General features: G+C 42.5%; 1 protein-coding gene across 2 annotated transcripts in view; it reads right to left on the reverse strand.

The window, feature by feature from the left end:
- The window catches only part of ATP2B2 (ATPase plasma membrane Ca2+ transporting 2), a 691,115-nt gene that overhangs the window by 397,483 nt on the left and 267,632 nt on the right, over nucleotides 1–26,000 (reverse strand). For both annotated transcript variants that reach the window (XM_033926077.1, XM_033926076.1), the window contains one exon: nucleotides 21,968–22,439. In XM_033926077.1, the coding sequence (XP_033781968.1) occupies nucleotides 21,968–22,166 (199 nt within the window). In that variant the 5' untranslated portion in view covers nucleotides 22,167–22,439. The remainder of the gene's footprint in view (nucleotides 1–21,967; nucleotides 22,440–26,000) is intronic.

Raw genomic sequence — 26,000 nt, forward strand, 5'->3', positions numbered from 1 at the left:
GCCACCTTCCAGTCCTCCGGAATCTTTCCCGTTTTGATCAACAGATTGGCTATTAGTTGAAGCAGTTCGGCTATGGCCCCTTTCAGTTCCTTGATGACCCTTGGATGGATGCCATCCGGTCCCGGGGATTTATCGCTCTTGAGCCTATCAATCTGCCATTGTCACTTTCAGCATATAGCCTGATGTGCATTTTTCTTTTGGATGCGTGTGGGTTTCGTTTCCCCAAAAAATGGTTCAAAAAGATAAGATGCGCTGAGCACAAAAACATCTTAGAAATGGCCATTTTTGAAGCAAAAAGACAGAGGTTTTCCTGTTTTGAAAATGGTCAAGTTTGCTACTGGAATTCTGGTTGTTTTCCGCAAAAGGTCCAAAATTGGATTTTGACCTTATAGCAAAAATGACCCTCCATTTGATCTTACAGAGCTTTTGGCAGGCAGGCAAGTTAATAGTGGCAGTATTTCAAGTATTTTTTTGTGTGTTTGTTTATTCGAGATGATCTTTCTGGATTATGAGATTTCTTATGCTGTTATACTACAGGTACCTAGTGTTAGGTGCCATTGACTCATGCTTGAGTCTTAGCAACTTGATGAATTGCGGATCTAAAAAGAAATCGGTTTTGTGCTAATCCGGAAAGGTCCTCCAGTGTCATCCCCATGGTTGTTTTCAACATGTCCAGCCATCTGATTGCAGGTTGCCCTCTTTGCCTGGTTCCTTTGATCTTCCAAAACATGATGTCCTTCTCCAGTGATCTCTGTCTTCTGATGATGTGATCACAATAAGACAGTCGTAAACTTCATCATTTGGACATAGCTGGTTTGATCTCTTCCAGAATCAATTTGTTATCTCTTCTGGAAGTCCACATCATGCTTAAAATTCTTCTCCAGCACCAAATGAGTCAATCTTTTCTGTCTTGTTTCCATAGTGTCTTGCTTTTGCATTCGTAATTGACCACTGACTACTAGAGTCATCGGCACAATTCTCTGCATGACGGACGAACCTTTATCTGAATGCATTGCTTGTTCCGTGTTGAATTTACTACTCGTTTGAGTATTTCTAGTAACAACATATAAGATGTGACACATTGTTTCGTATTGCAATTAAGACTCCTGAGGCAGGCCTTACGGCCGAAACACGTACGTGTCGAATCTTGACTACAATAAAGAAACTGAACACCATTGGTCACCCTCTCTGTTTTCTTTGTTTCTCTACCTTGATAAGGTAGGATCTCCTGTTTGGGTGTGTTGTTTCAAAGTGTCCAGCTTTCGCATCCGTAACTGACCACTGAGAAAATGAGTGTGTGGCAAGTCTGATCTTTGTTTGGAGTGTTACCTTCTTGCCTTTGAATACTTGGGGAGTGTGTGACACAGTGGTCAAAGCTACAGCCTCAGCACTCTGAGGTTGTGGGTTCAAACCCACACTGCTCCTTGTGACCCTGGGCAAGTCACTTAATCCCCCTAGTGCCCCAGGTACATTAGATAGATTGTGAGCTTGCCGGGACAGACAGGAAAAAATGCTTGAGTACCTGAATAAATTCATGTAAACCGTTCTGAGCTCCCCTGGGAGAACGGTATAGAAAAGTGAATAAATAAATTAAAATAAAAAATACTTGTTGAGAGCCTTCATTGAAGAGCAACTAAGTGCTAGTCTGCGGAGCATTTCCTCTCAGCTAGTTGCTTCTTTGTTTACAAAAGAGCCCAGGAGATTGAAATCCTTTACAACTTCTATTCTATTGCCTTCAAGCTCAAAATCTTCATCATTTTCTGTGTTCATGAGCTTCGTCTTGTTTATGTTCAGTTCTAATCCCATGTTATGACTTTCGGCTTTGACTTTTCTCAGTAGATACATGTCTCTTTTGCTGATGGTTATGAGTATTGTATCATCTGCATAGCACAGGTTGTTTATATTTCAGCCACCAACTTTGAAACCAACACTCTCTTCTTCCAAACTGAAGATGGTTTCACTGTTGAACAGGTAAGGTGACAAGATGCATCCTTGCCTGATGCCAAGTTTTATTGGAAACCTATCAGTGTTCTCTCAGGCTCTCTATCAGCTGAATTATGTGTTTGGGTATTCCCATTTGCACTAGAGTTCTCCATAGTTTATTGTGATCCACACAGTCAAAAGCTTTGCTGTAGTCAATGAAGCAAAGGTATAGGGGGTTTGGGGATTCTTCTCCAATATCCATCTAATATGGCAATGATGTCTCTTGTTCCTTGACCTTTAAAGAAACCAGCCTGTACTTCAGGTAGTTCTTAAGATATGATTAGAGCCTTGTTGTATTATTTTCAGCAAAATTTTGCTGGCAAGTGGAATTAATGCAATTGTTCTGTACACTTCTCCCTCCATATCCATGGGAGTTAGGGGCAGAGCCGGCCTGCGAATATGAAAAAACCGCGAATAATATTCGGGACGGTTCTGCCCCTAACCCCCGCATCCCCCGGCTATTTTAAGCCCTGTAAGCCCCCCCCCTTAAGCCTTACCTGGTAGTCTAGTGGGTTTTCAGGGCAGGAGCGATCTTCCCACGCTTCTGCCCCGTACAAATCACTCACAAGAAATGGCTGCCTTGAGCAACCATCGTAGTCTCATCAGAGGAAAAGCCGATGCTGGTGCGACAGCAGATTGAGAGTTGCTGCTTGCGTCAGGAATCTTACAGAGGTACGGGGGAAGGGAAGCAGCGGGAGCGGGGCAGGAGCTTGTGGAGGTGGGGGGCGATGAGGGTGGGGGAGAGGCTGCACTACCCCAGGCGCCTCTCACCCTCGCTACACCACTGTTCCCACATTAACGCTGGTTTTTACAAAGCTGCGGTAAAGGTTTCTACCACAGGCTGGCGAGCATCGGAGCATTTATTTCACTGGCTGAAATAGAAACCTCGACAGCTTTCTAAAAGGAGCCCTAATTATTTTAAATGGCCATTCATTAATGTTAGAATTAGCACATGGCCAGAAATGCAATAAATAGAGAATACTAGCACCGTTCAGTAAAAGGGCCCCATAATCTTGTGCCAAATTTACCGTGCTAACAGGAAACAAGTATTGACGACCTATCAAATTATGCTATACTGCAGCAACCAAGAGTTTTACTGGCATAAAGCTGAACAGGAACTATAGAACAGCCTGCCCACTGATGACATACAGTTGCATTTTTATTTAGGGAGTCCTTTTCCAATGCTGTGGCAAAAACTGGCCTTAGCAAACTCTTGGATGGGTTTTTCCAGCACGCTCTGGCCATTTTTGCTAAAGCTGTAAAATAGCTGATTTTCTTTTCTTTTTAATCAGTGTTAATGCGGTCATTGATGCTTGTCTATTTAAAAAAAAAAAAAAATTACCACCACTGATTCTGTAGGGGGCAAGGGCTCACACAGCAATCCTGTGCTAACCAGTTGGTGCATAGTAATGTGGATGCACTAACTGCCTATCAGAGGAATGCCCAGTCTCCATCCCGTGACACATGCCCTCCAAAAATTTACAAATTTTTGTAGCACCCGCATTAGCGCATGCTAATTCAGCAGTTAGTGCAGAGCATTTTAAGATACATTAGGCACCTTAGTATACGATAAGGGCTCTTTAGTTTTCAAGGAATAATGCAATGAGTTTGACTTGAAAATATATTGCAAAATGGCTGTTGTATTTTGGCTTCTTTTATTGCATTTCTAATGCATGTGTGTTTGAAAACTGCTTTAGGTATTCTATTATTGGGGGATAACCGATATACAATATATTTTTAATACAGAAATAAACTTTTTAGCATATTAACTATATCAAACAAAATGAGGAAAAGGTCAAGATAATAATCAAAAGGCAAAGGTTCATTGAAGTTAATAAGTGTACTTGAACTCACTACATGACCAATTCATTCAGTACGACTCTACTTGAGCAAGAAAAAGTGATGGGCAGGCAGATTACAACTATGATTAATGTGTGTGCCTGAGTAAAACGGGAAAATTCTCTGTATCCTGAGCAGTGACTACACTATCCAAAGGAAGAAAGTACTAAGGCATGTCAATGCTATAGCAAGCAATAATACATCTTGTAGTAAAGCATGTCAATGTACTAAAAGCATGTTAATGCTTTTGCAAAAAAAAAAAAGTACTTTATACTAAAGTGTGTTAACGCTTTCACAAGCAGTAATGCACATTAAACACCAGCAATATCATAAGCCAGCAGTTAATTCTAGACTAAGGAGTTGAATAAAAAAACTCCGAATGTATTAGTGCAGAGAAAAGCTGCGCCAGAGTTTTTTAGCACAGACCGGAGAGGTAAATATTCCAAAGCTCATAGGAATTCAATGAGCATCAAAGCATTTATTACGCCGGCTTGCCCTAAAAACCTCTAGCGCAGCTTGATAAAAGGGACATTAAACCTGTAACAATGAACCAAAAATAAAGCATTTGAACTTGGCTTAGCATGTTTTAATGTGGGACTTTCCCACACGCTAATCCCATTTCTAATGAAGGTCCAAAAGAGGGCCTTGTTCTTTTTGTAGAACCCATGCTGATTGCATGGTAATTATTTCTATAAATTTTTAGGAGGGGCAAAAATATTAATGCCAGAGCACTTACCACCTCCTTTTCAAGAGGTGCTACGTACCCACGCATTTTCCAGCTAGCACATGCTAAATCAAGAACACTCAGTCAAAAAATATATATAGAACGGGTAATCAATTTAAGCAATATATACTTAAAGTTGAGTGACTAAAACGATATTGCATAGATGAAAAAAGTCACTACATCATAGTCACAAACTATGTTACTATGATGTTTGTGACTATGGTGTAGTGACTTTTTTCATCTATGAAATCAAGAACACTAGCTGGATAATGTTTCCATGCCTGTCCTGACATAACTAAAATAATAGCGCATAATTAGTATATGATTACGGGCAAATTACCACAAAATCCTTTAACGAGTTTTACCGTAAGCCCTTTTTTCCACATTAGGTGTGCGCTTAATGTGATTCAGTAAAAGATCTCTACCATCAGAAGGTATACACCTAAGCTTTTATACTACTGTCCACATGTATTTATGGATGTGTACTTTGCCATCTGCAGTCCTGTACCTTATTTGCATCTTATGAATATTTAAAACTTTCTATATCGGTCTTCACAGTGTACCAAAGCAAGTTACTGCAAACTATTAGTAATAGTAACAATTAACACTCAATATTGGTAATGGAGACAAGTAAAAAAAATATTTAAAACATTGGAAAATAAAGATGGAAAAAATAAATGAAAGGAGAATGCAGATTCAAGAGAACAGAGTGGAGGAGTAGCCGAATGGTTAGTACAATGTATGAGGGGTGTTCAATAATTTATCGGCCTGAGTCTGTGCATGTTGTAACATGTCTCAAGGTTACTCATGCACAGTTCTGGCTCAGTGCAAATCTAACATTCCAAGAGTCAGGATGTCAAGAGAGCCTCGTGGAAGAGGAAGGAGAGGAGAGTGAGACACCAGCACCGGCAGGAAGCGGAGGAGAAGGGCTGCGGAAGGGAGACTAGCAGCCGGGAGACCAGCAAGCCTAGGGGTAGCGGCGAGAGGTAGCTCCGCCCCCCCTCAGCGTCATCGGACAGACTCCCCCTTAAAAGGGGAGGAGTCAACGGCGCGAGGCAAGAGATCGCTCACCAGCCAGGCGTGCCTCGTGGAAGAGGAAGGAGAGGAGAGTGAGACACCAGCACCGGCAGGAAGCGGAGGAGAAGGGCTGCGGAAGGGAGACTAGCAGCCGGGAGACCAGCAAGCCTAGGGGTAGCGGCGAGAGGTAGCTCCGCCCCCCCTCAGCGTCATCGGACAGACTCCCCCTTAAAAGGGGAGGAGTCAACGGCGCGAGGCAAGAGATCGCTCACCAGCCAGGCGTGCCTCGTGGAAGAGGAAGGAGAGGAGAGTGAGACACCAGCACCGGCAGGAAGCGGAGGAGAAGGGCTGCGGAAGGGAGACTAGCAGCCGGGAGACCAGCAAGCCTAGGGGTAGCGGCGAGAGGTAGCTCCGCCCCCCCTCAGCGTCATCGGACAGACTCCCCCTTAAAAGGGGAGGAGTCAACGGCGCGAGGCAAGAGATCGCTCACCAGCCAGGCGTGCCTCGTGGAAGAGGAAGGAGAGGAGAGTGAGACACCAGCACCGGCAGGAAGCGGAGGAGAAGGGCTGCGGAAGGGAGACTAGCAGCCGGGAGACCAGCAAGCCTAGGGGTAGCGGCGAGAGGTAGCTCCGCCCCCCCTCAGCGTCATCGGACAGACTCCCCCTTAAAAGGGGAGGAGTCAACGGCGCGAGGCCGTTCGGCGCGCGGCGAAGGCGAGCGGCAAAGGCGCTCGCCTTAGCGAGAGCGCCTTTGCGAAGGGCCTTGCAAGGGACGAGTATCTACTATCAAGAACACCGAGGAGGACTGAACGGTAAGGAAGCGACAAACACAGAAGGTAAGGAAGAGACAGACGCCAAAGGAACAAATCCACACATACAATCAAGGTGAAGTAGAGCGGAGACAGCACACACAAAAGAGACAGCAAGGCAAGCAACATAAGGAAGCAGCAGGCAAGGGACACAAGCACACACAAGGGAAGCAAGAAATGGAAGCCCAAGGAAGTCAGAAGGTGAGCTTTCCGGTCTTCTGTATCGGCTGCAATATGTATGACTACCTCCCTTCGGGGACCCAGGCATACATTTGCAATCGATGCATGGAGATGGATAGCTTGAAATATCAGGTAAGACTACTGGAAGGAACAGTGATGGAACTCGAAGACAGAATCCGAGCACAGGAGAAGATTCTAGTGGAGTACAGTCCAAACGACGAGGTCAAGGAACTAGAAATGTTCATAGAGGAAGCTCATCAGCACCACGTAGAGATCCCAGGGCTGGAAAACTGTACTCAGGAAACCGATGTGAGGAGAGAAGACACCCATGCAAACACAGAAGAGACCGAAGACGAGGTAGGAGACAACCGCACACCAGGAGGAATAGTGAGAGCACAGGAAGACATCGCCCCACCCAAAGAACAGGAAAAAATTTCAAGAGTATCATTGGAGGAAGAAGACTGGCCCTACTCCAAGGACGTGGACCAACGCCCCCCAAGGAACTCCCGAATAAAGAAGATGGGGATCATCGTAGGCGACTCCATCATACGACATGTGGACAGCTACACCGCAGGAGGAAGAGAGGACAGAGTCGTCACCTGTCTGCCTGGAGCAAGAGTGAAGGATGTGACCAACAGGATCTCCAGGATCATAGATGGAGCAGGGGGAGAGGACACCGCTGTACTTATCCACGTGGGAACAAATGATGTGAGCGGGTGGAAGTATGACAGGGAAGAGCTGAAGGGCCAGCTCCGCTCTCTCGGAAGACAACTGAAGATCAGGGAGGTGAAGGTGGCCTTCTCTGAGATCCTCCCAGTACCAAGAGCGGATGGAAAGAGACAAGGGGAATTGCAAGTAATCAACGCCTGGATGAGACGATGGTGCGAAGAAGAAGGCTTCGACTTCGTGCGCAACTGGACGGCGTTCTGGGGAAAAAGCAAGTACTACAGAAGGGACGGACTACACCTCAACAAGGAAGGAGCAAGAGTTTTGGCAGGCAACATGAAGAAGGCAATCGAGAAGGCTTTAAACTGAAAGACAGGGGAAAGCCGACAGTCGACCACCGGTCGATGGTACGGATAGCAGGATGCCCCGACGAAGAAGCCAAGGACAACTACACCTACACAAGAGAAGACGACCTCACAGCCAATAAGGGAGAAAAAGCAGGAAGGGACAACTCAGACACAGGAGGGGACGACCACACAGCAAACAAAGGTGATAACACAGGAGCAGTAAAGGATACCGTAATTGAAACTACAGGGAAGGCCAAGAGTAGAAGGTCCAAAAAGGTAACACGAAGGGAACTTAGATGTATGTATACGAATGCTAGAAGTCTGGGTAACAAAATGGGGGAACTAGAGACAATAGCAAGACATGACATATTGGATATCATTGGCATAACAGAAACATGGTGGAATGAAGAAAACAAATGGGACACAGTACTACAGGGATACAAACTGTATAGAAGAGATCGAGTAGGGCAGAAAGGTGGAGGTATTGCTCTATATGTTAAGGAGGGAATAGATTCTGTTGAAATGGTTACAACAGAAATGAAAGAGAAGCTTGAATCACTCTGGATCAAAATTCCTGGTCAATATGGCGCAGATACGAAAATTGGCCTTTACTATCGTCCACCAGGACAGGCGGAGGAAACTGACTCAGAAATGATGGAGGAAATCAAACAAGAATGCAAGACAGGCAATGTAATTATATTGGGAGACTTCAATTTCCCAGGGATAGACTGGAAACTAGCAACCTCCAACTGCGGCAAGGAAGCCAAGTTCCTGGAGGTGCTAGGGGATTGCTTCCTGGAACAAATGGTAAAAGAGCCGACAAGAGGCAACGCCACCTTGGACTTGGTCCTAAATGGCCTCATGGGACCGATAACAGAAGTGGAAGTCATAGTTCCACTGGGAACGAGTGATCACAATGTAATCAACTTTAAACTTGACATCGGGAAAGGGAAACATGCCAAAACCTTAACCACCACCTTGAACTTTAAAAAGGGTAAATACGATAGCATGAGAGCCATGGTAGAAAAACGACTCGAGAAGATGGTGGACAAACTTGAAACGGTTGATCAGGCATGGACCCTACTGAAAAATACTATCACAGAAGCACAAGATCTCTACATTCCGAGGATTTCCAAAGATCGGAGAACAAAGAGCAAAAGAGAACCGGCATGGCTTACCATACAGGTGAAGGAAGCCATAAAAGAAAAGAAGGACTCTTTCAAAAAATGGAAATGCATAAAGACAACCGAAGCCTGGAACAAACATAAAGATGATCAGAAGAAATGTCACAAGGCGGTGAGGGATGCAAAACAGGAATATGAGGAAAAAATAGCCCAGGAGGCCAAAAACTTCAAGCCCTTCTTTAGATACGTGAAAGGGAAAAAACCTGCAAAAGAGGCAGTGGGACCCCTGGACGACCAGGGAAGAAAAGGGTACATCAAGGAAGATAAACAAATCGCAGACAAACTAAATTCCTTCTTTGCGTCCGTCTTTACGAAGGAGGACACCTCAACAATACCTGAAGCGGAGAAAGTGTTTGCAGGAGAAATAGAAGACAGCCTCACCACAGTTGAAGTGGACTTAGACCAGATATACTATCAGATCGACAAACTTAAAAGTGACAAATCCCCTGGACCGGATGGGATTCATCCGAGAGTCTTAAAGGAATTGAAGTTTGAAATCGGAGAGTTATTGCAAAAACTTGCAAACCTGACAATCAGAACTGGACAGATACCGGACGACTGGAGGATAGCGAACGTCACCCCAATTTTCAAAAAAGGATCGAGAGGGGAACCGGGCAACTATAGACCTGTTAGTCTTACGTCTGTCCCTGGCAAGATGGTTGAAGCACTGATCAAGGATAGCATAGTCCGGCACTTGGACGCATACGACTTGATGAAACCCAGTCAACATGGATTCAGGAAAGGGAAATCATGTTTGACTAATTTACTCCAATTTTTCGAGACCGTGAACGAGCAAATTGATAGTGGGAAGCCGGTGGACATAATATACTTGGACTTCCAGAAAGCGTTCGACAAAGTTCCACACGAAAGACTTCTCAGGAAACTACAAAGTCATGGCATAGAGGGGGATATACAAAGATGGATAGGCAAATGGCTGGAAAACCGAAAGCAGAGAGTGGGCATAAATGGGAAGTTCTCCGACTGGGAGAAAGTGACTAGTGGTGTACCCCAGGGCTCGGTACTTGGGCCGATCCTTTTTAATATTTATATCAATGACCTGGAGGAAGGAACATCCAGTGAGATCATCAAGTTTGCAGACGATACAAAACTATGCCGGGCAATCAGATCGCAGGAGGATCGAGAGAAACTCCAGAGCGACTTGTGTCGGTTAGAAACATGGGCGGAGAAATGGCAGATGAAGTTCAATGTGGAGAAATGCAAGGTAATGCATTTAGGCAATAAAAATAAGGAATACGAGTATACAATGTCAGGTGCAACTCTGGGGAAGAGTGAACAAGAAAAGGACCTGGGTGTACTGATAGATAGGACCCTGAAGCCGTCGGCACAATGCGCGGCAGCGGCAAAGAAGGCAAATAGAATGTTGGGCATGATAAAGAAAGGAATCTCGAGTAGATCAGAGAAAGTTATAATGCCGCTTTATAGGGCAATGGTCAGACCACACTTGGAATACTGTGTCCAACATTGGTCCCCCTACCTAAAGAAGGATATAAAGCTGCTGGAGAGGGTGCAGAGACGAGCAACAAAACTGGTGAAGGGTATGGAGAAACTGGAATACGAGGACAGACTTATAACACTAGGATTGTTCTCCCTTGAGAAAAGGAGACTGCGTGGGGATATGATCGAGACCTTCAAAATACTGAAAGGAATCGACAAAATAGAGCAGAGAAGATTATTTACATTGTCCAATTTGACACGGACTAGAGGACATGTAATGAAGCTGAGGGGGGACAGGTTCAGGACTAATGTCAGGAAGTTCTGCTTTACTCAGAGAGTGGTTGACACCTGGAATGCTCTCCCAGAGGAGATTATGACAGAATCGACCATCCTAGGCTTCAAGAGCAAACTAGATGCATATCTCCTTAAGAGAGGCATATAAGGATTTGATGGACTATAAATTACGCCAGGTGTACACCTGGCAGGGCCTCCGCGTGTGCGGATCGCCGGACTTGATGGACCGAAGGTCTGATCCGGAGAAGGCAGTTCTTATGAATCACATAAGAAACTGCTAAATCTGGAGCTGAGTTCCTTTATTGCAATCTTACCAACGAAACACAGATATTACGGTTTGTAGATAAGATGTACCAGGAAGTGCCGTCCATGAATACGGTCAGACTCTCAAGTTTTTGTAAAACCATGTTGACTGTACAAGGGCCAGTTTGTTGGAATGAATTGCCTTCTGCGATAAAACAAGCATCGAGTATATTGCAGTTCAGGAAAATGGTGAAAACCATGCTATTTGACTGAGCGTTTCATTTTAGACTATTTTTATTTTTAGTATTTTTGCGATTTGTATTGAATTGTGTTTTTTAAACTGAAATATTATCAATGATTTTATATTGTTTGTCAGTTACTTTATTCTGTAATGCTTTGCTGTTACCCGCTCAGAATTATTGGATGTGGCGGGATACAAATTTTTAAATAAAAATAAAATAAATAGAACTATAATGGTTAACAATAACCTAACATGTGAGCCCTTAACGCCTCACAAATAGGTGGTCATAAGTGCTCCCTTATCAATTTTTTTTTTAGGTAGTGCACACTTATGCAAACATTAGCGTACAACCTGAAAAAACTAATTGAAAATACACTTTATCCTGGGCATGTTATAAATAGACTTAGAGCATGGGAAAGGCTTGCATTAGGAAGAGATAAGCCCATTTCCCAGCCACTCTATAGGTGACAAACATAACATATACACATGAAAATAGCCAATGTCAGTTCACTGTAGTACATTGGCCCTTTTTTTTTAAGATTATAAAATCAATATCTTCTTAAAAATTGGATTGGAGGTTTTATGAACTGCCATTCATGTAACATCTAGGCAAATCATGTACTGTAAAGCATGCTGAGGAGGCTTAGAAGAACATGTATATATGTTTTATATTATGTATGTTGCCCTGTGAACCGCTTGGATTTAGGTGATATATAAATTTTTAAATAAATAAATAAAATTCTATTCATAATTTGTTACCATATAATAGTAATTCAATATTCATACTTATGAATAACAAAGAGAATGATTGCTGAATCACAATTCTATGCAAATTTCCCTAAAGGAATAAGGGCTAGATTCACGAACCTGCCCAATCGGGTCCAATCCGGGCAGATCCGATGAATTCCCTAAACTCTAATATGCAGAGAGGGCGATCGGAGGAACGCCCCATCTGCCGGCACGGATCGCAGGTCTGCAATCCCAATTCATGCGTCCAACTTTACTTCACGCGCCCTCCTGCTCTCCCCTTACAAGCCCTGCTCTTGCCGCCCAGACTCTCCTGCTCTCTGCCGCCTTCCCTGCAGTGCGAGCCCGCGGGTTTAAAGCGGGGCTGCACTGCAGCGTGCAGCCCCACTTTAAACCCGTGGGCTGGCACTGCAGGGAAAGTGGCAGAGAGAGTTACACTTCATGCCTTCTCTTTCTTTCTTTCCCTTTTGGTTAGAATCAGCTCCAAAGCAGAGCTCAGGGCAGAGAGCAGAGCAGGGACAGGAACCCCACAATTCCCCCGGTGCCTGAAACCTCTTCCTACACAGCAATATCGGGGCAGAGAGCAATATGGAGAGCAATATGGAGCAGGAGAGTCGGCAGAGACCTGTGCGACTGGTCCCTAGCAGTCGCTTCTATTCTTGATCGGCTAGCCCAATCGGTGTCCCAAATTTGTTTGATGAATCGCGATCCTGCCTACTTTGCATGCGTTTCCCCTCATTTGCATGCACGGATTTGAAGCGGATCGCTGGAGAGGTTAGTGAATGGGGCCGGAGGGAAATCTGGTCGCAAAGGGGTCGCAAACCAATCGGTACATGATCGGTTTGCTTTGTGAATCTGGCCCTAAATGAATTTTCTGATGCAACATCAAAAAGATTACTTTTTGAAATCACTGGGCCAATCACTGGGTGACTCTAGTGCTGTTAATGGAATCATATGTGGGTCTCCCATGGCTGGCCAGAATACATCTATAACTGAGAGCAGGAAGGCACAACTTTTCAAATAATGTAAATCAATTTGAAATTGTTTGAAATCAGTAGAGTCTCTGTTAACTAGAACTCAAGCAACCAGAACTCTCAAGCAACCAGCAAAAAGTAATCGAAGAAATACTGTAATACTTTAAATAAAAGTAAAAATAAAATCAATTTGTGGTGGAAATTTAAATGTAAACTTAGCATGCCATACCTGAGTATGCCCACGCTTTGCCTACCACATGTCTGGTAGTTTGTCTGGATCAGTTTATGGTATGGCATAGTCTGGGGTATATAGTATTAGTTAGGCCTATTTTTAATAGTAACTCTCAAGCAACCAGAAACTACATTTATCCAGCGTCTATCAATTCCCATGGCTGCTGGTTAACTGAGAGTCTACTGTATTGATTTACTGGCATACGGCCTTAAGTACAATCTACTAAAGGCAGCATTAATCAGGGAATGGGATATTTGTGCAGCAGCAGGGTTAACCAGCATTTCTAAAATTCTAATAATGGCTAAAGCATCCATAAATTATACAGTATGAGGCCATTGCATATAAATTAGCATTACAGATGTTTTAGCAGCATCCAACAGCATCTACTATGAACTATCAAGGCTCAAAGTGCACAAAGCCATGGGACCAGACAAACTACATCCCAGGGTGCTTAAGGAGTTGAGAGATGTCCTGGCGGAACTGTTATCCGCGCTCTTCAATCTTTCCCTAAGTACAGGAAGAATCCCTTTGGACTGGAAAACAGCTAATGTCATTCCACTCCACAAAAAGGGATGCAGGACGGAGGCTGCAAATTACAGACCGGTAAGTCTCACATCGATAGTGAGTAAACTTATGGAAACGCTAATCAAACACAAATTAGATACGATCCTGAAAGATGAGAATCTATGAGATCCCCATCAACATGGATTCACAAAGGGAAGGTCCTGCCAATCCAATCTAATCAGTTTCTTTGACTGGGTAACAAAAAAGCTGGATATGGGAGAGTCCCTGGATGTTGTGTACTTGGACTTCAGTAAGGCTTTTGATAGTGTCCCACACCGCAGGTTATTAAGCAAGATGAGCTCGATGGGATTAGGAGGAACGTTAACTGCATGGGTTGAAGACTGGCTCAGAGGTAGACTTCAGAGGGTGGTGGTAAATGGTACTTTCTCCGAAACGTCAGAAGCGATCAGTGGAGTGCCGCAGGGCTCGGTCTTGGGTCTGATCCCATTTAATATTTTCGTAAGGGACCTGGCTCAGGGGCTTCGAGGTAAAATTACATTATTCGCCGATGACGCCAAACTATGCAACATAGTAGGCAAAAGCACAGTGCCCGACAGTATGGCATAGGACCTACTCTTACTGGAACATTGGTCCACAACTTGGCAACTAAGTTTTAATGCCAAAAAGTGTAAGGTCATGCACCTTGGCAACAGAAATCCATGCAGAACTTACACCCTAAATGGTGAGACCTTAGCAAGAACTGCAGCAGAACGGGACTTAGGAGTGATCATTAGTGAAGATATGAAGACTGCCAATCAAGTGGAGAAAGCTTCATCCAAGGCTAGACAAATGATGGGTTGTATCCAAAGAAATTTTGTCAGCTGGAAGCCCAAAGTTATAATGCCGTTGTTCAGATCCATGGTGAGACCTCATCTGGAATATTGTGTAAAATTTTGGAGGCCACATTATCAAAAAGATGTGCTGAGAGTTGAGTCGGTTCAGTGAATGGCCACCAGGATGGTCTCAGGACTCAAGGATCTCCCGTATGAGGAACGGCTAGGTGAGTTACAGCTATACTCACTCGAGGAACGCAGAGAGAGGGGAGACATGATTGAGACGTTCAAATATGTCATGGGCCATATTTAGGTAGAAGAAGACATCTTTTTCCTTAAAGGACCTACGGCAACAAGAGGGCACCCATTGAAAATCAGGGGTGGGAGATTTCATAGCGACACCAGGAATTATTTCTTCACCGAAAGGGTGGTTGATCATTGGAATGATCTTCCACTGCAGGTAATTGAGGCCAGCAGCATGCTAGATTTTAAGAAAAAATGAGATAAGCATGTGGGATCACTTCAAGAAAGAACTTAGGGGGGAGGGTCATTAGAGAAGGCAGAATTGATGGGCCATGGCCCTTTTCTGCTGTCATATTCTATGTTTCTATACTAAATATTTTAGCTTTGCAAGCTAAAACGGCAACTATTGAGGATGCTTAAGCTAGCTTTTGCGTACCTATTAAAGAATTTCCTCTGTAGCAAGCATAGAAAATCATCATGGACATTACTCCAAACAGAAATGCAACCCGGTTAAGACCCACATATTAATCTGTGCAAAGTGAAAGAGCCAATTAGCAGAAGCAATTTCATCCCCCGTCACTGACACCCTTCCAGTAGTGAATTTACTGCCCCAGCAAGAGTCTGAAAACGAAGGGCAGGGAATAAATCTAGAAAGATTTAGGAGTTATACTGCATTGCAAATTAAGGAGCCCTTTTTCTAAGCTGCACCGGCAAATGGGCTTCGTGTGTCCTAACGCATGAATCCTGAATCCTGCATGCTAAGCTCATTTCTAACAAATTCGGCCTTTATCTATTATTTTATTTTCAAGCCGTGTGCTCTTAGCAGTTGTGTGCAGCCATTGGAAAATAAAATTAAATTAAATGAGGAACCATTATTTCCTCCTATTTAGGGGCACTAAGGGCTCCTTCGTTAAGTCCACCTTAACCAATTAGTGCGTAGCATTGTCAGCGTGCTAGCTTGTTACTGTTACCAATCATTTCTATAGCACTACCAGATATACATGTTATATTCGGGTGCTTTCTATGTCCCTAGTGGGCTCACAATCTTAAGTTTTTCTACTTGGGGCAATGGAGGGTTAAGTGACTTGCCCAGGGTCTCAAGGTGCTGGAGTGAGAATTGAACCCACTTCCCCAGGATCACAGTCGGCTGCACCAGCCCTGGGCTACTCTTCTATTCTGTTAATAGAGCATGCCCCCTCCGATCTAGGTGCCTACACTCAGGTGTCATTTATAGAAACCGAGCCACACTCTCCAAACAACCATCAGAAACACAAACAATTCCCCCTAAAGTAGCCCAATGTCCCCAGGAATAACTAACGGAATCCCAGCTGCTCAGACGCCTGTTCTGCCATCCTTTCCAAGCAATGCCCTCCCATATGTGATGCCTTCTTTTTCTCATCTTTATTAATTTTCAAATTTACATCAACTGGAGATTTAACAGAAATTACAGAAATATCATGAACATCAGTTTACAATCCAAAGAGCATTTATACTACTTACGCCCACAATCAATTAAGTAATTATGATCCAAGATTTAGGAAAAAGAAAGAAAGAAAAATCTCAATAATACATAAAGACGCACCGAGACCTCCCTCCCAGTCAGTCAAACAGCAGACGTAGCAGTTTGTCCCATCTCTTGTGATTACAGTGTTCCCCCAGTCGTTCGTGGTCGGTGGTCCCGGTCATTCGCGGTGTTTTCTGACAGCGAACCGCCGACAAGGAGAGGGCAGCAGGAGAGGCAGGAGCGAGCAGCCGGGGCGTCGGTGAGTGCAGGAAATCACTCGCTGTATGCTCCGACTGCCTCTTCCTGCTCTAAGTCAGGCTTTATCCAATCAGAAGCTGCTTTGACACGCAGCTCCTCATTGGATAAGGCCCGACTTACATAAGAACATAAGAAGCACCATCTCCGGATCAGACCTTTGGTCCATCAAGTCCGGCGATCCGCACAGGCGTAATTTTTAGTTACCCATATCCCTCTATGCCCTCTGCCCTCTATGTAGGAAGAGGCGGTCGGAGCATACAGTGAATGATTTCCTGCTCTCTCCTGCGCTGCCCTCTCCAGTCTTCCCCATTGAAAAACCGTATTTACAGTTTTTCATGATTCGCGGGGGAGTACTGTACTACTACTATTAATTATTTCTATAGCGCCTTTTATTATATATTTCGATGTTATTTTTATAAACGGTATATCAAATTTTAATAAACTTGAAATTTGATATTGTTTTTGGCAGTCATGGCATGCTGAGCTAAAACGTTCTGGGTCTGATTCTAAAAATGGTGTATGACGTTAAGTGGCGGTAGGTGCCCTATCACCACCTAGCTTAATTGGTTTAACTGGTGCACTAATTGGCAGTACTGATTAAAAACCAATTAAAACTCAATTAAAAAAAAAAAAATGGAGGGGCCTAAGGGTGCCTCTAAAAAAGCTGCCGTTATCCCACCTATGGAGGCATCCTATGATGCATAACACCACTGTAGGCATTAGGCGTTGTAAGGTGCCTCTGTAGATGCGATTCTCATGAAAGACAGGAACCAGAAATGTAGGCCTTTAAAACCCTTGCCTACATTTCTGGCATCGACCTTTCACATAGCCGCGATTCTAAAAATGATGAGATTTTATACATTTTCGGGAATGTGACGTCATGCGAGTGAAACTTAAATCACAAATTCAGTCGGGCCGCCAGAATAGCCGCCAAAAGCTTGACATCTTGGTTCAACAGCGAGATTGGGTGATAGGATCCAACCTGAGCGGGATCCTTCCCCGGTTTTGGTATCAAGGTAATATGAGCTAAATTACATCGGGGACCCGAAGCAGTGGTGGCGAGGAAATTGAAATAGTTTCCCAAGGGTTGAGCAAGAAGATCAGGCAAGAGTTTGTAGTATTCCAGGCTAAACCCATCGGGGCCCGGCGACTTGGCAAGCTTCAGCTTCTTAATCCCCAGTCGGATTTCCTCCAAAGATATGGTCTTTATATCATTACTGTGTTCTCTGCTGGCGATGATGATTGCATTGTTTTGCAATGTTCACAGCCGCTTTTATTTGCATCTGTATTCCATGTATGCCCTTTGTTACTCTGGTTGACCTCAATAAACATGATTAAAAAAAAAAAAAAGAAACTTAAATCACACGGAGACGCACTGCAGCCATCTTTGAGTGCAGGAAGATGCCGGTTTGATGTTCCCACACACAGGTACAGTGTTCACATATTCACTTTCATACATGTGAAGAGAGAATGTTTCTTCACAACAGTAATTTGAACTAAGGATTGAACAACAATTTTATAAATATGAAGTGAGAATGCTTTTTTACAGCAGCTCTTTAAATGTAGGATAGATCGGAATTTTTACACCCTGAGGCAGCAAGAATTGTAAAACGCTGGCCACCATTGGTGTGCTGATCATATGTTTGAGAAGTATATTTTGATTTGATCCTATTGTAATTATTTGCACTGCACAGAGCTATCTTTAACAGTGAATGAGGTGGTTGTTTTTTTTAATGCCAATGAAGTCAGATATACCCTATAACCTCTTACCCATTCTCTGGGAGGCAAAGGAAGAGGCTTTTCCTCCTTACTAGTTATTTTGATAGCATGTGCACTTTAAATAACAATGTTTGAAAAAATGTTTAAAAATCTTTGAAAGTCATACATACTCATATACACATTTATTATTTACAAAAGGAATTGTTTCATAGCATTGTTGGTTCCTGGTGTATTCACAGTAGATGAGTTATTGGATAGTTTATATTTGGTCTACTATACTTGTGTTTATTTGGACATTGCATGACTGACATGTGATCGGCGGCCATTTTGTAGATGGCCGGCAATAATTGCACTGTTTACAGAATTCGGGCCCCTGTATAAGACTCTGGTGAGACTTCATTTAGAATATTGTGAACAATTCTGGAGACCACACTTTCAAAAAGATATAAAAAGGATGGAGTCGGTCCAGAGGAAAGCTACTAAAATGGTGTGTGCCTTTCATCAGCAGAGACTATATATACCTATGCAGATGATATTTTCATTTTATTGGAAGTTGATCCTGATCTTAACTTGGTTTCTAATATAGACGCTACTTTTCTAAACTTCAGCTGTGGGCTTTGTCTATTCAAATGAAACTGAACACTGCCAAAACCAAATTGCTTTGGATTGGGTCAAAATGAGAAAACCTCCCTTCCTCTGTTACATTAAAAACAGATATTACATTACATATAGATTTTTAAGAACATAAGAACTGCCATCTCCGGATCAGACCTACGGTCCATCGAGTCTGGTGATCCGCACACACGGAGGCCCAGTCAGGTGTACACCTGGTGTAATTTTAGTCACCCATATCCCTCTATGCCTCTCGTAAGGAGATGTGCATCTAATTTGCTTTTAAATCCTAGAACGGTGGATTCCGCAATAACCTCCTCTGGGACAGCATTCCAGGTGTCCACAACTCGTTGCATGAAGCAGAACTTCCTGATATTTGTCCTGGACTTGTCCCCCCTTAGCTTCAGTCCATGTCCTCCAGTCCATGTCACGTTGGACATTGTAAATAATTTTCTTTCCTGCTCTATTTTGTCGATTTCTTTCAGTATTTTGAAAGCCTCAATCATATCCCCTCGCAGTCTCCTCTTCTCAAGGGAGAACAGTCCCAGTTTCTTAAGTCGTTCCTCGTATTCCAAGTTCTCCATACCATTTATTAGCTTTGTCTCTGCACCCTTTCCAGCAGTTTTGTTTTTGTTTTTTTAAGTTCAAATATGTTTAATGGTTTTCAAAAAAAACAATACAACACATAAATTTTAGGCAAGAAATACATTGAGAAAGGTAAATGTACACTTACAATATAATGCGTTAGTACACACTAGAGCAAAGGTCTAAAATATCAATGTAAAGTGTCTTAACGGCAATAAGGTATCATGATGTCTCAATGTCAGATGTATCCTAAACCTGGAGAGGAGGAGGAAATAAAAGAGATGAGAAGATCAGGAGACCAATGTTGGACACAGATTCCAAGTGTGGTCTGACCATTGCCCTATAAAGCGGCATTATAACTCTCTCCGATCTACTCTTGATTCCTTTCTTTATCATGACTAACATTCTATTTGCCTTCTTTGCTACCACCGCACATTGTGCCGACGGTTTCAGGGTCCTATCTATCAGTACACCCAGGTCCTTTTCTTGTTCACTCTCACCCAGAGTTGCACCTGACATTTTATACTCGTATTCCCTGTTCTTACTGCCTAAATGCATTACCTTGCACTTTTCCACATTAAACTTCATCTGCCATTTCTCTGCCCATTTCTCTGACACAGGTCACTCTGGAGTACCTCGCAATCCTTCTGCGATCTGATTACCCGGCATACATAAGAACATAAGAAATGCCTCTGCTGGGTCAGACCCGAGGTCCATCATGCCCAGAGTCCCTCACGCGGTGGCCCAACAGGTCCCGGACCTGTGTAGTAATCTTCTATCTATACCCCTCTATCCCCATTTCCAGTAGGAATTTATCCAATCCTTTCTTGAACCCCAGTACCGTACTCTGCCCTATTACGTCCTCTGGAAGCGCATTCCAGGTGTCCACCACACGTTGGGTAAAGAAGAACTTCCTAGCATTTGTTTTGAATCTGTCTCCTATCAGCTTTTCCGAATGCCCTCTTGTTCTTTTGTTATTAGAAAGTTTGAAGAATCTGTCCCTCTTTACTCTCTCTATGCCCTTCATGATCATAGCTTTGTGTCGTCAGCAAACTTGATGATCCTACTGGATGTTCCTTCTTCTAGGTCATTGATGAAGATATTAAATAAGATGGGCCCAAGTACCGAGCCCTGGGGCACACCGCTAGTCACTTTCTCCCAGTCTGAGAACTTCCCATTTATGCCCACTCTCTGCTTTCTGTTCTCCAGCCATTTGCTAATCCTGAAGAGGAAAAATGCCACAAATCATGCCAAAAAACATGCGTATGCTTTGGCTTGGGAGAAATTATGATTGCGTTTTGAGTTGCAATTCATAAATTATCTGTAAACATAGTTTTTGTTTGTGACACATCAGCGTTGATTGTACAGACCTAATAGACTCCTGATGCAGGCAGACATGCTGAAACACGGCCTTGTGTCGAGTCTTTTTCAATAAAATATTATGTTGATCACCATCATCTGAAGGCCCATTGTTCTGCAACATGTTGATAAGAAGCCAAGGGCTACATCTGCCAGAGTGCATGAGTGTATAAGCATGCACTAACATCATTAATACCTGTTATTAATTGATGCCTGAACTGATACCTGATGGTCCATGGTAATACAGTAGGCACCTTTTCCTAAGCTTAGCCTTTAGTTTGATTCATTTCTGACTCTAGACAGCAACACACGTGGTATTAATGAAGCAATTATGATAACAGAACTAGATAAATAAAATCTCTATATATTTCCCATTCTATTATAGTCTGTGAAACTAAAATGTTCTTATTTCCATGTGCTAATTATATGAAAGCCTCCCAAACAAGGATCTGAAATTGCAGCAATAGGTACTAAGGGATCCCTCATAGTTATTGCAAATGGAATAATGAAATAGAACCGGTGCGATAGAAACCATACATCATTTCAGATAATTTATCAAAATACTTTACTTGATACTGCAGTCCTGACATCTAACGATAATTGGAAACCTCATGCAAGTTTCAAGTTTATTTAAAATTTGTTTAATCGCCCTATCATATATTCAGGGCGATGTACAATTCTAAAAATATTTTATAACAGTACACAGGGGAACAAAAAGTTCACAAAATACATGACTTTCAAAACAGACAGGACTAGTAGGGTAAATAGGATAGAAATACAATAATTGGAGGCAGATGAGACAATCAAGGAAAATTACAAGAGGAGGGGTTTTTGTTTTGTTTTTTTAAAAAAGGATGGATTTTGCTTTAGTTTTGGTGTTTTTATGATGTCTATTAGTCAAATGCATCTTTAATAAGAAAACATTTTAACTGACTCTTAAATCTACTAACGTTTCTTTCCTCCCTTAAATAGATTGGCAAGGAATTCCACAATTGGGGGACCACGATGGAAAAAATGTATTGTCTTCGTGTATTAATGGTTTTAAGTGATGGAACAGTTAGCAAATGTTGATCATTAGATCGAAGAGTTTTAGTGGAATCGTAGAGAATTAGCTTTAGAATCCTGTTGATAAAAGCTGGGGACTTATGGAGTTGGGCCTTAAATGATAACAGACATATTTTGTAAATTATTCTATGCGATACTGGGAGCCAATGAGATTTTTTAAGAAGTGGCGAGACATGATCAAACTTTTTTGTGTTCATGATAATTTTAATAGAGGTGTTTTGAATTAGCTGTAAACGCGTGATCTCTTTTTGAGTAATACCCTTGAATAAGGCATTACAGTAATCGATTTTAGAAATGATCAGTGAATGGATTAATATGCTGAACTAGAGACTTGAATTAAAACTGACTTACCTTCTGTGGGTGATGTCTTCAAACATCTGCAGATTCCATCTGTGTCCCCATAATATTCCTTAATTTTTACTACTGCTTCTGGTCCTCGGAGCTCCATAAAGGAGCGCAGCTCCTCCAATGTACATCCAAACTCTCCTGTATGATTGGCCTCATTTCTTTGGTTCTTCGAGTAGAAATCACTGTTGGTCATATCACCCATTTTAACTTCAAATATTGCTCTGACGTGCGTATATACAGAATTTTTAAAAATGAATAAAGACTACAAATATTTGCAACTCAAATTGCATCCAAGTGGGTACAAGCAATCCAGCATATATTTCGTAGCTCAGCAGAGAACTCCCTGGATGATGGAGATGTTGTTAATCAGAGATTTGATGCTTTCACGGCCACAGACCAGCTCCACCCCATTCACCATTTTTCATTGTGCTACTCTGTAGCTGTAGCATCTACATGGTCATCTTCTCTGCTGAACCTTTATAAACAAACACAGCAAAGAAAGAAGACAGTAATATTAGAATAAGGAACCTAAATATAGGATTATTTTAAATCCATTTATTCTGGTGGATGTAACAGTAGAGACTCCATGCCATTAAAGATAAAGATTACTTTGAGCCTCATAGCCCCAGAAGACTTCAGAGAATACCAACCTTATAGCCATGTCACAGATAAAGCTCCTAGTAATAGCAGCGTTTTAGTTTTTGCTTTGATCCAACTGCAAAAAACATCAGCTAAATGATAAGGCTCATGAATATTAATAAGTAAGCCATTAGTCCCACAGCTTAGATGTACTTCTGGTATGTGATCTATTTCACACCACCGTATCAATCTTTTATGGGACAAGAGTAAAAAAAAAATAATAATAATTGAACACTACTACTTATGGCCTTCATCCATCGTCAAAACAATTTCTCAGTAAAGGAAAAGTGAAATTAAGAAAAAAATAAAGGTTTTCTTTGCCAATCTGAAATTTACTCAAATTGATATCTTTAGAGCCTTGCCAACTAAGGGAAATGACAACAGAATATAAATTAGTTAATAAGCTAGGCCAAATAAGTAAGCACTTTGTATAAGTGAGTGACGACAGACATTGCCAGTTTGATCTCTTTAAGGCCTCCCTGTGTTATTTAATGTGCTATTTCACTCCTCATCAATCAGGGCCATTTTGTCCTCAGCGTTATGTCCAGAGCACAACCAAACTGTTTTTTAAATCTTTAACATGACAGTCATCAGTTACAGGGTTGGAAAGAATGATATTAAACAATCCTAGCTCCCTTCCTTTTTTCCCCTCCTTCAATATTGCTGATTTATGTATGCCAGTTTGCAAATCTCAAAAAAGCCACTTCCTGAAGCACAGGTAGATTTTAGAAAGAATATACAGATTGGAATTGAAACTTCCAGGTTGGGACAATTCAAGTTCTGCCAATATTTTAGAATGGGGTCTACCAAGGTAGAGCCTATTCTAAATTAATGGAAAAATAGGCATTTATATACCAATTATGTGTGGCAGGAGTATCCATGTTAGAATTGTAAGTAGAGAATGACATGGGGACAAATTTTTTCCCGTCCCTGCGGGAGCTCATTTTCTCATCCTGTTCTAGCGAGTTCTTTTCCTGTCCCTGCTCCATTCCTGCAAGTTCCTTCCTCATCTGCACAAGCTTCAAACATTTTAAAATCATAAGTGTTCAAGGTTTGTGCAATTAAGACAGAGCTTACAGGAATGGGACAACCATCAGCTAGCATCCCCTCCCTCTCAAGCAAGAGTACTCCCCCCAACCCAGGCCTGCCATGACTTCCAGGTGGGACAAGGCTGCTGAAGCTTCATGAGACTGCCACTGTAAGTCTTGGTGGCCATTTTCGCTCTGGAAAAAGGATGGGCAGGAGCAAGTGTAACTCGCTCCCAGTGCCAACTTACCGCTAGACCATCAGGAAATCACAGTAGGCCTGGAGGAGATTATTCTTGCTTGGGAGGGAGGAAATGATAGCTGCCAGCCTGTGGGGGTGGGGGTGGGGGTAGGGATGTATAGTCAGGGATAGACTGAAGTCTGCTGGTTCAGGGAGGGGGTTGTTGGCAGGGCATCACAGGGAAGGCAAGGGGAGGAATGGTAAAATATAAACCTTCTGGTTTATATTTGAGTTACAATTTTGCCCCTAAGAAGGAGGGCATAAATGGTATCTCAGTTTATAGTTGGATAGGTTTATATTTGAGTATATACGGTACCGCTCCCCCTTAATGGTGCTTCCTAACAGTAACAGAGCCAACTTAAAAACACACTACATAGTAAGAAGGGAAGGCTCAACATCAACAGAACAAGAAAGGCATGGTCTAGGCCAGTGGTCTCAAACTTGCGGCCCGCCAGGTACTATTTTGAGGCCCTCAGTATGTTTATCATAATCACAAAAGTAAAATAAAACAGTTTCTTCATCATATGTCCATTTAGCTATAAAATACAATATTATTATTAAGACTTAGCCAAAAGGAAGATTTATAAACTAAGCGCGTGCTAAAACCGCTAGCGCACCTTTGTAAAAGGAGCCCTCCCGCACTCGGCATTTTATTTTTTAGCGTATGTACATCCAAAAATTACCATGGGACACCTCAGCACTCCCTCAGTAAGGCGCTTTTTTTTTTTTTGGCAGAGGTAAGTAAGCATTAGTGCTTACTGCAACTTAGTAAAATGACTCCTAAGCAGAAGGCACTCTAGTGCTTCCACACTGGGCCAGATCCTACAAACGGCGCCGATATTGGCGACTGCCTAAAAACAGCCGCCGATCGCTTATCAACCATGCAACAGTGGCACTTGTAGAATCACGGCTACCTCAAACATGTAGGCCATGTTGGCCAGGGTTTTGAAAGCCTACATTTCGGGTGCCAATATAACAAGGACTCGTGAGGACAAGATGTCGGAGATTCAGCCAAGGGTGTATAGCTCAAAAAGTCACTTTGTTGATGAATATGTCAGAATAGCTCAAAGACGTGCCTTTATCAAGAGTGCGTTGTTGAAAGTAAAGCAAGAATGGGTGTCCGCAGGAAAACTGGCTTCTGATTCAGTGTTTGATGTGAACCACGTCTACAGAGGCACCTAAGAACGCCTAAGGTAATTTCCGGTGTTAACCACACCTACTTTGACCTTAGACGCGATGAAGGTGCTGTTTTTGTAGGTGTCTCTAGGTGCCTATACTTTTGTAACAGCTTCGCTAATTAAGCTAGGCGCCAGTACAGCGTTTGCCATCGCCTAGCTTAAGGCACCAGTTATAGAATTAGTCCATGCAGGTACCACACTCTAATGCTTGTCATTTTAAAAGATTTCTGGATAGAACTTTTGCCTTCCGGGCAGGAAAAAACAAATGACTGGCTGAGCAATATGCGTGCTCCATCTTATTCTATCTTTAGAAAATTAGTAAAAATGCAGTTGTTTGATCGATTTGTAACCTAATGATTCACTGTTTTAATTTTTTATCTTTGTATGTATTTCTGATGATTTGTATTGTATTTTTTCACTGATTTTCCAGTACTTCTTATTGTAAACCGCCTCGAACTATTATGGCTTTGGCAGTATATAAGAATAAATTATTATTATTATGACTTCCAATCAAATATATTTTTTAAAAAACAAAAGTGCTGCATTTAGGGCTCCTTTTACAAAGCCGCAGTACAGGTTTCTACTGCGGGCCAGCGAGGTAAATGCTCTGGTCCTCATAGGAATTGTATGAATGTCAGAGCATTTACCTCGCTGGCCCGCGGTAGAAACCTCTACTGCAGTTTTGTAAAAGTCAGCGTTAATCTGGGCTGAGTGCGCAGCAAAATCCTGTTGCCATTTATTTATCTAGTGCCCCTTAGGGGTCCATTTACTAAAGCTTAGCTCATGCTAATGGAATTAGCATATGCTAAATGCTGCAAATCCTGTTTTACACCTATAAGCTATGCGGCACTCTAATGTCTGTGCTAAACTTTAGGAAAAAGGCCTCTCGTAATGTGCTTTAAAAATCTGAATGTGTGGAAAATCAATTAACACATATTAAGATAAATTAACAC

This window comes from Geotrypetes seraphini, chromosome 17 (genome assembly GCF_902459505.1).
Source record: "Geotrypetes seraphini chromosome 17, aGeoSer1.1, whole genome shotgun sequence".
NCBI lineage: Eukaryota > Metazoa > Chordata > Amphibia > Gymnophiona > Dermophiidae > Geotrypetes > Geotrypetes seraphini.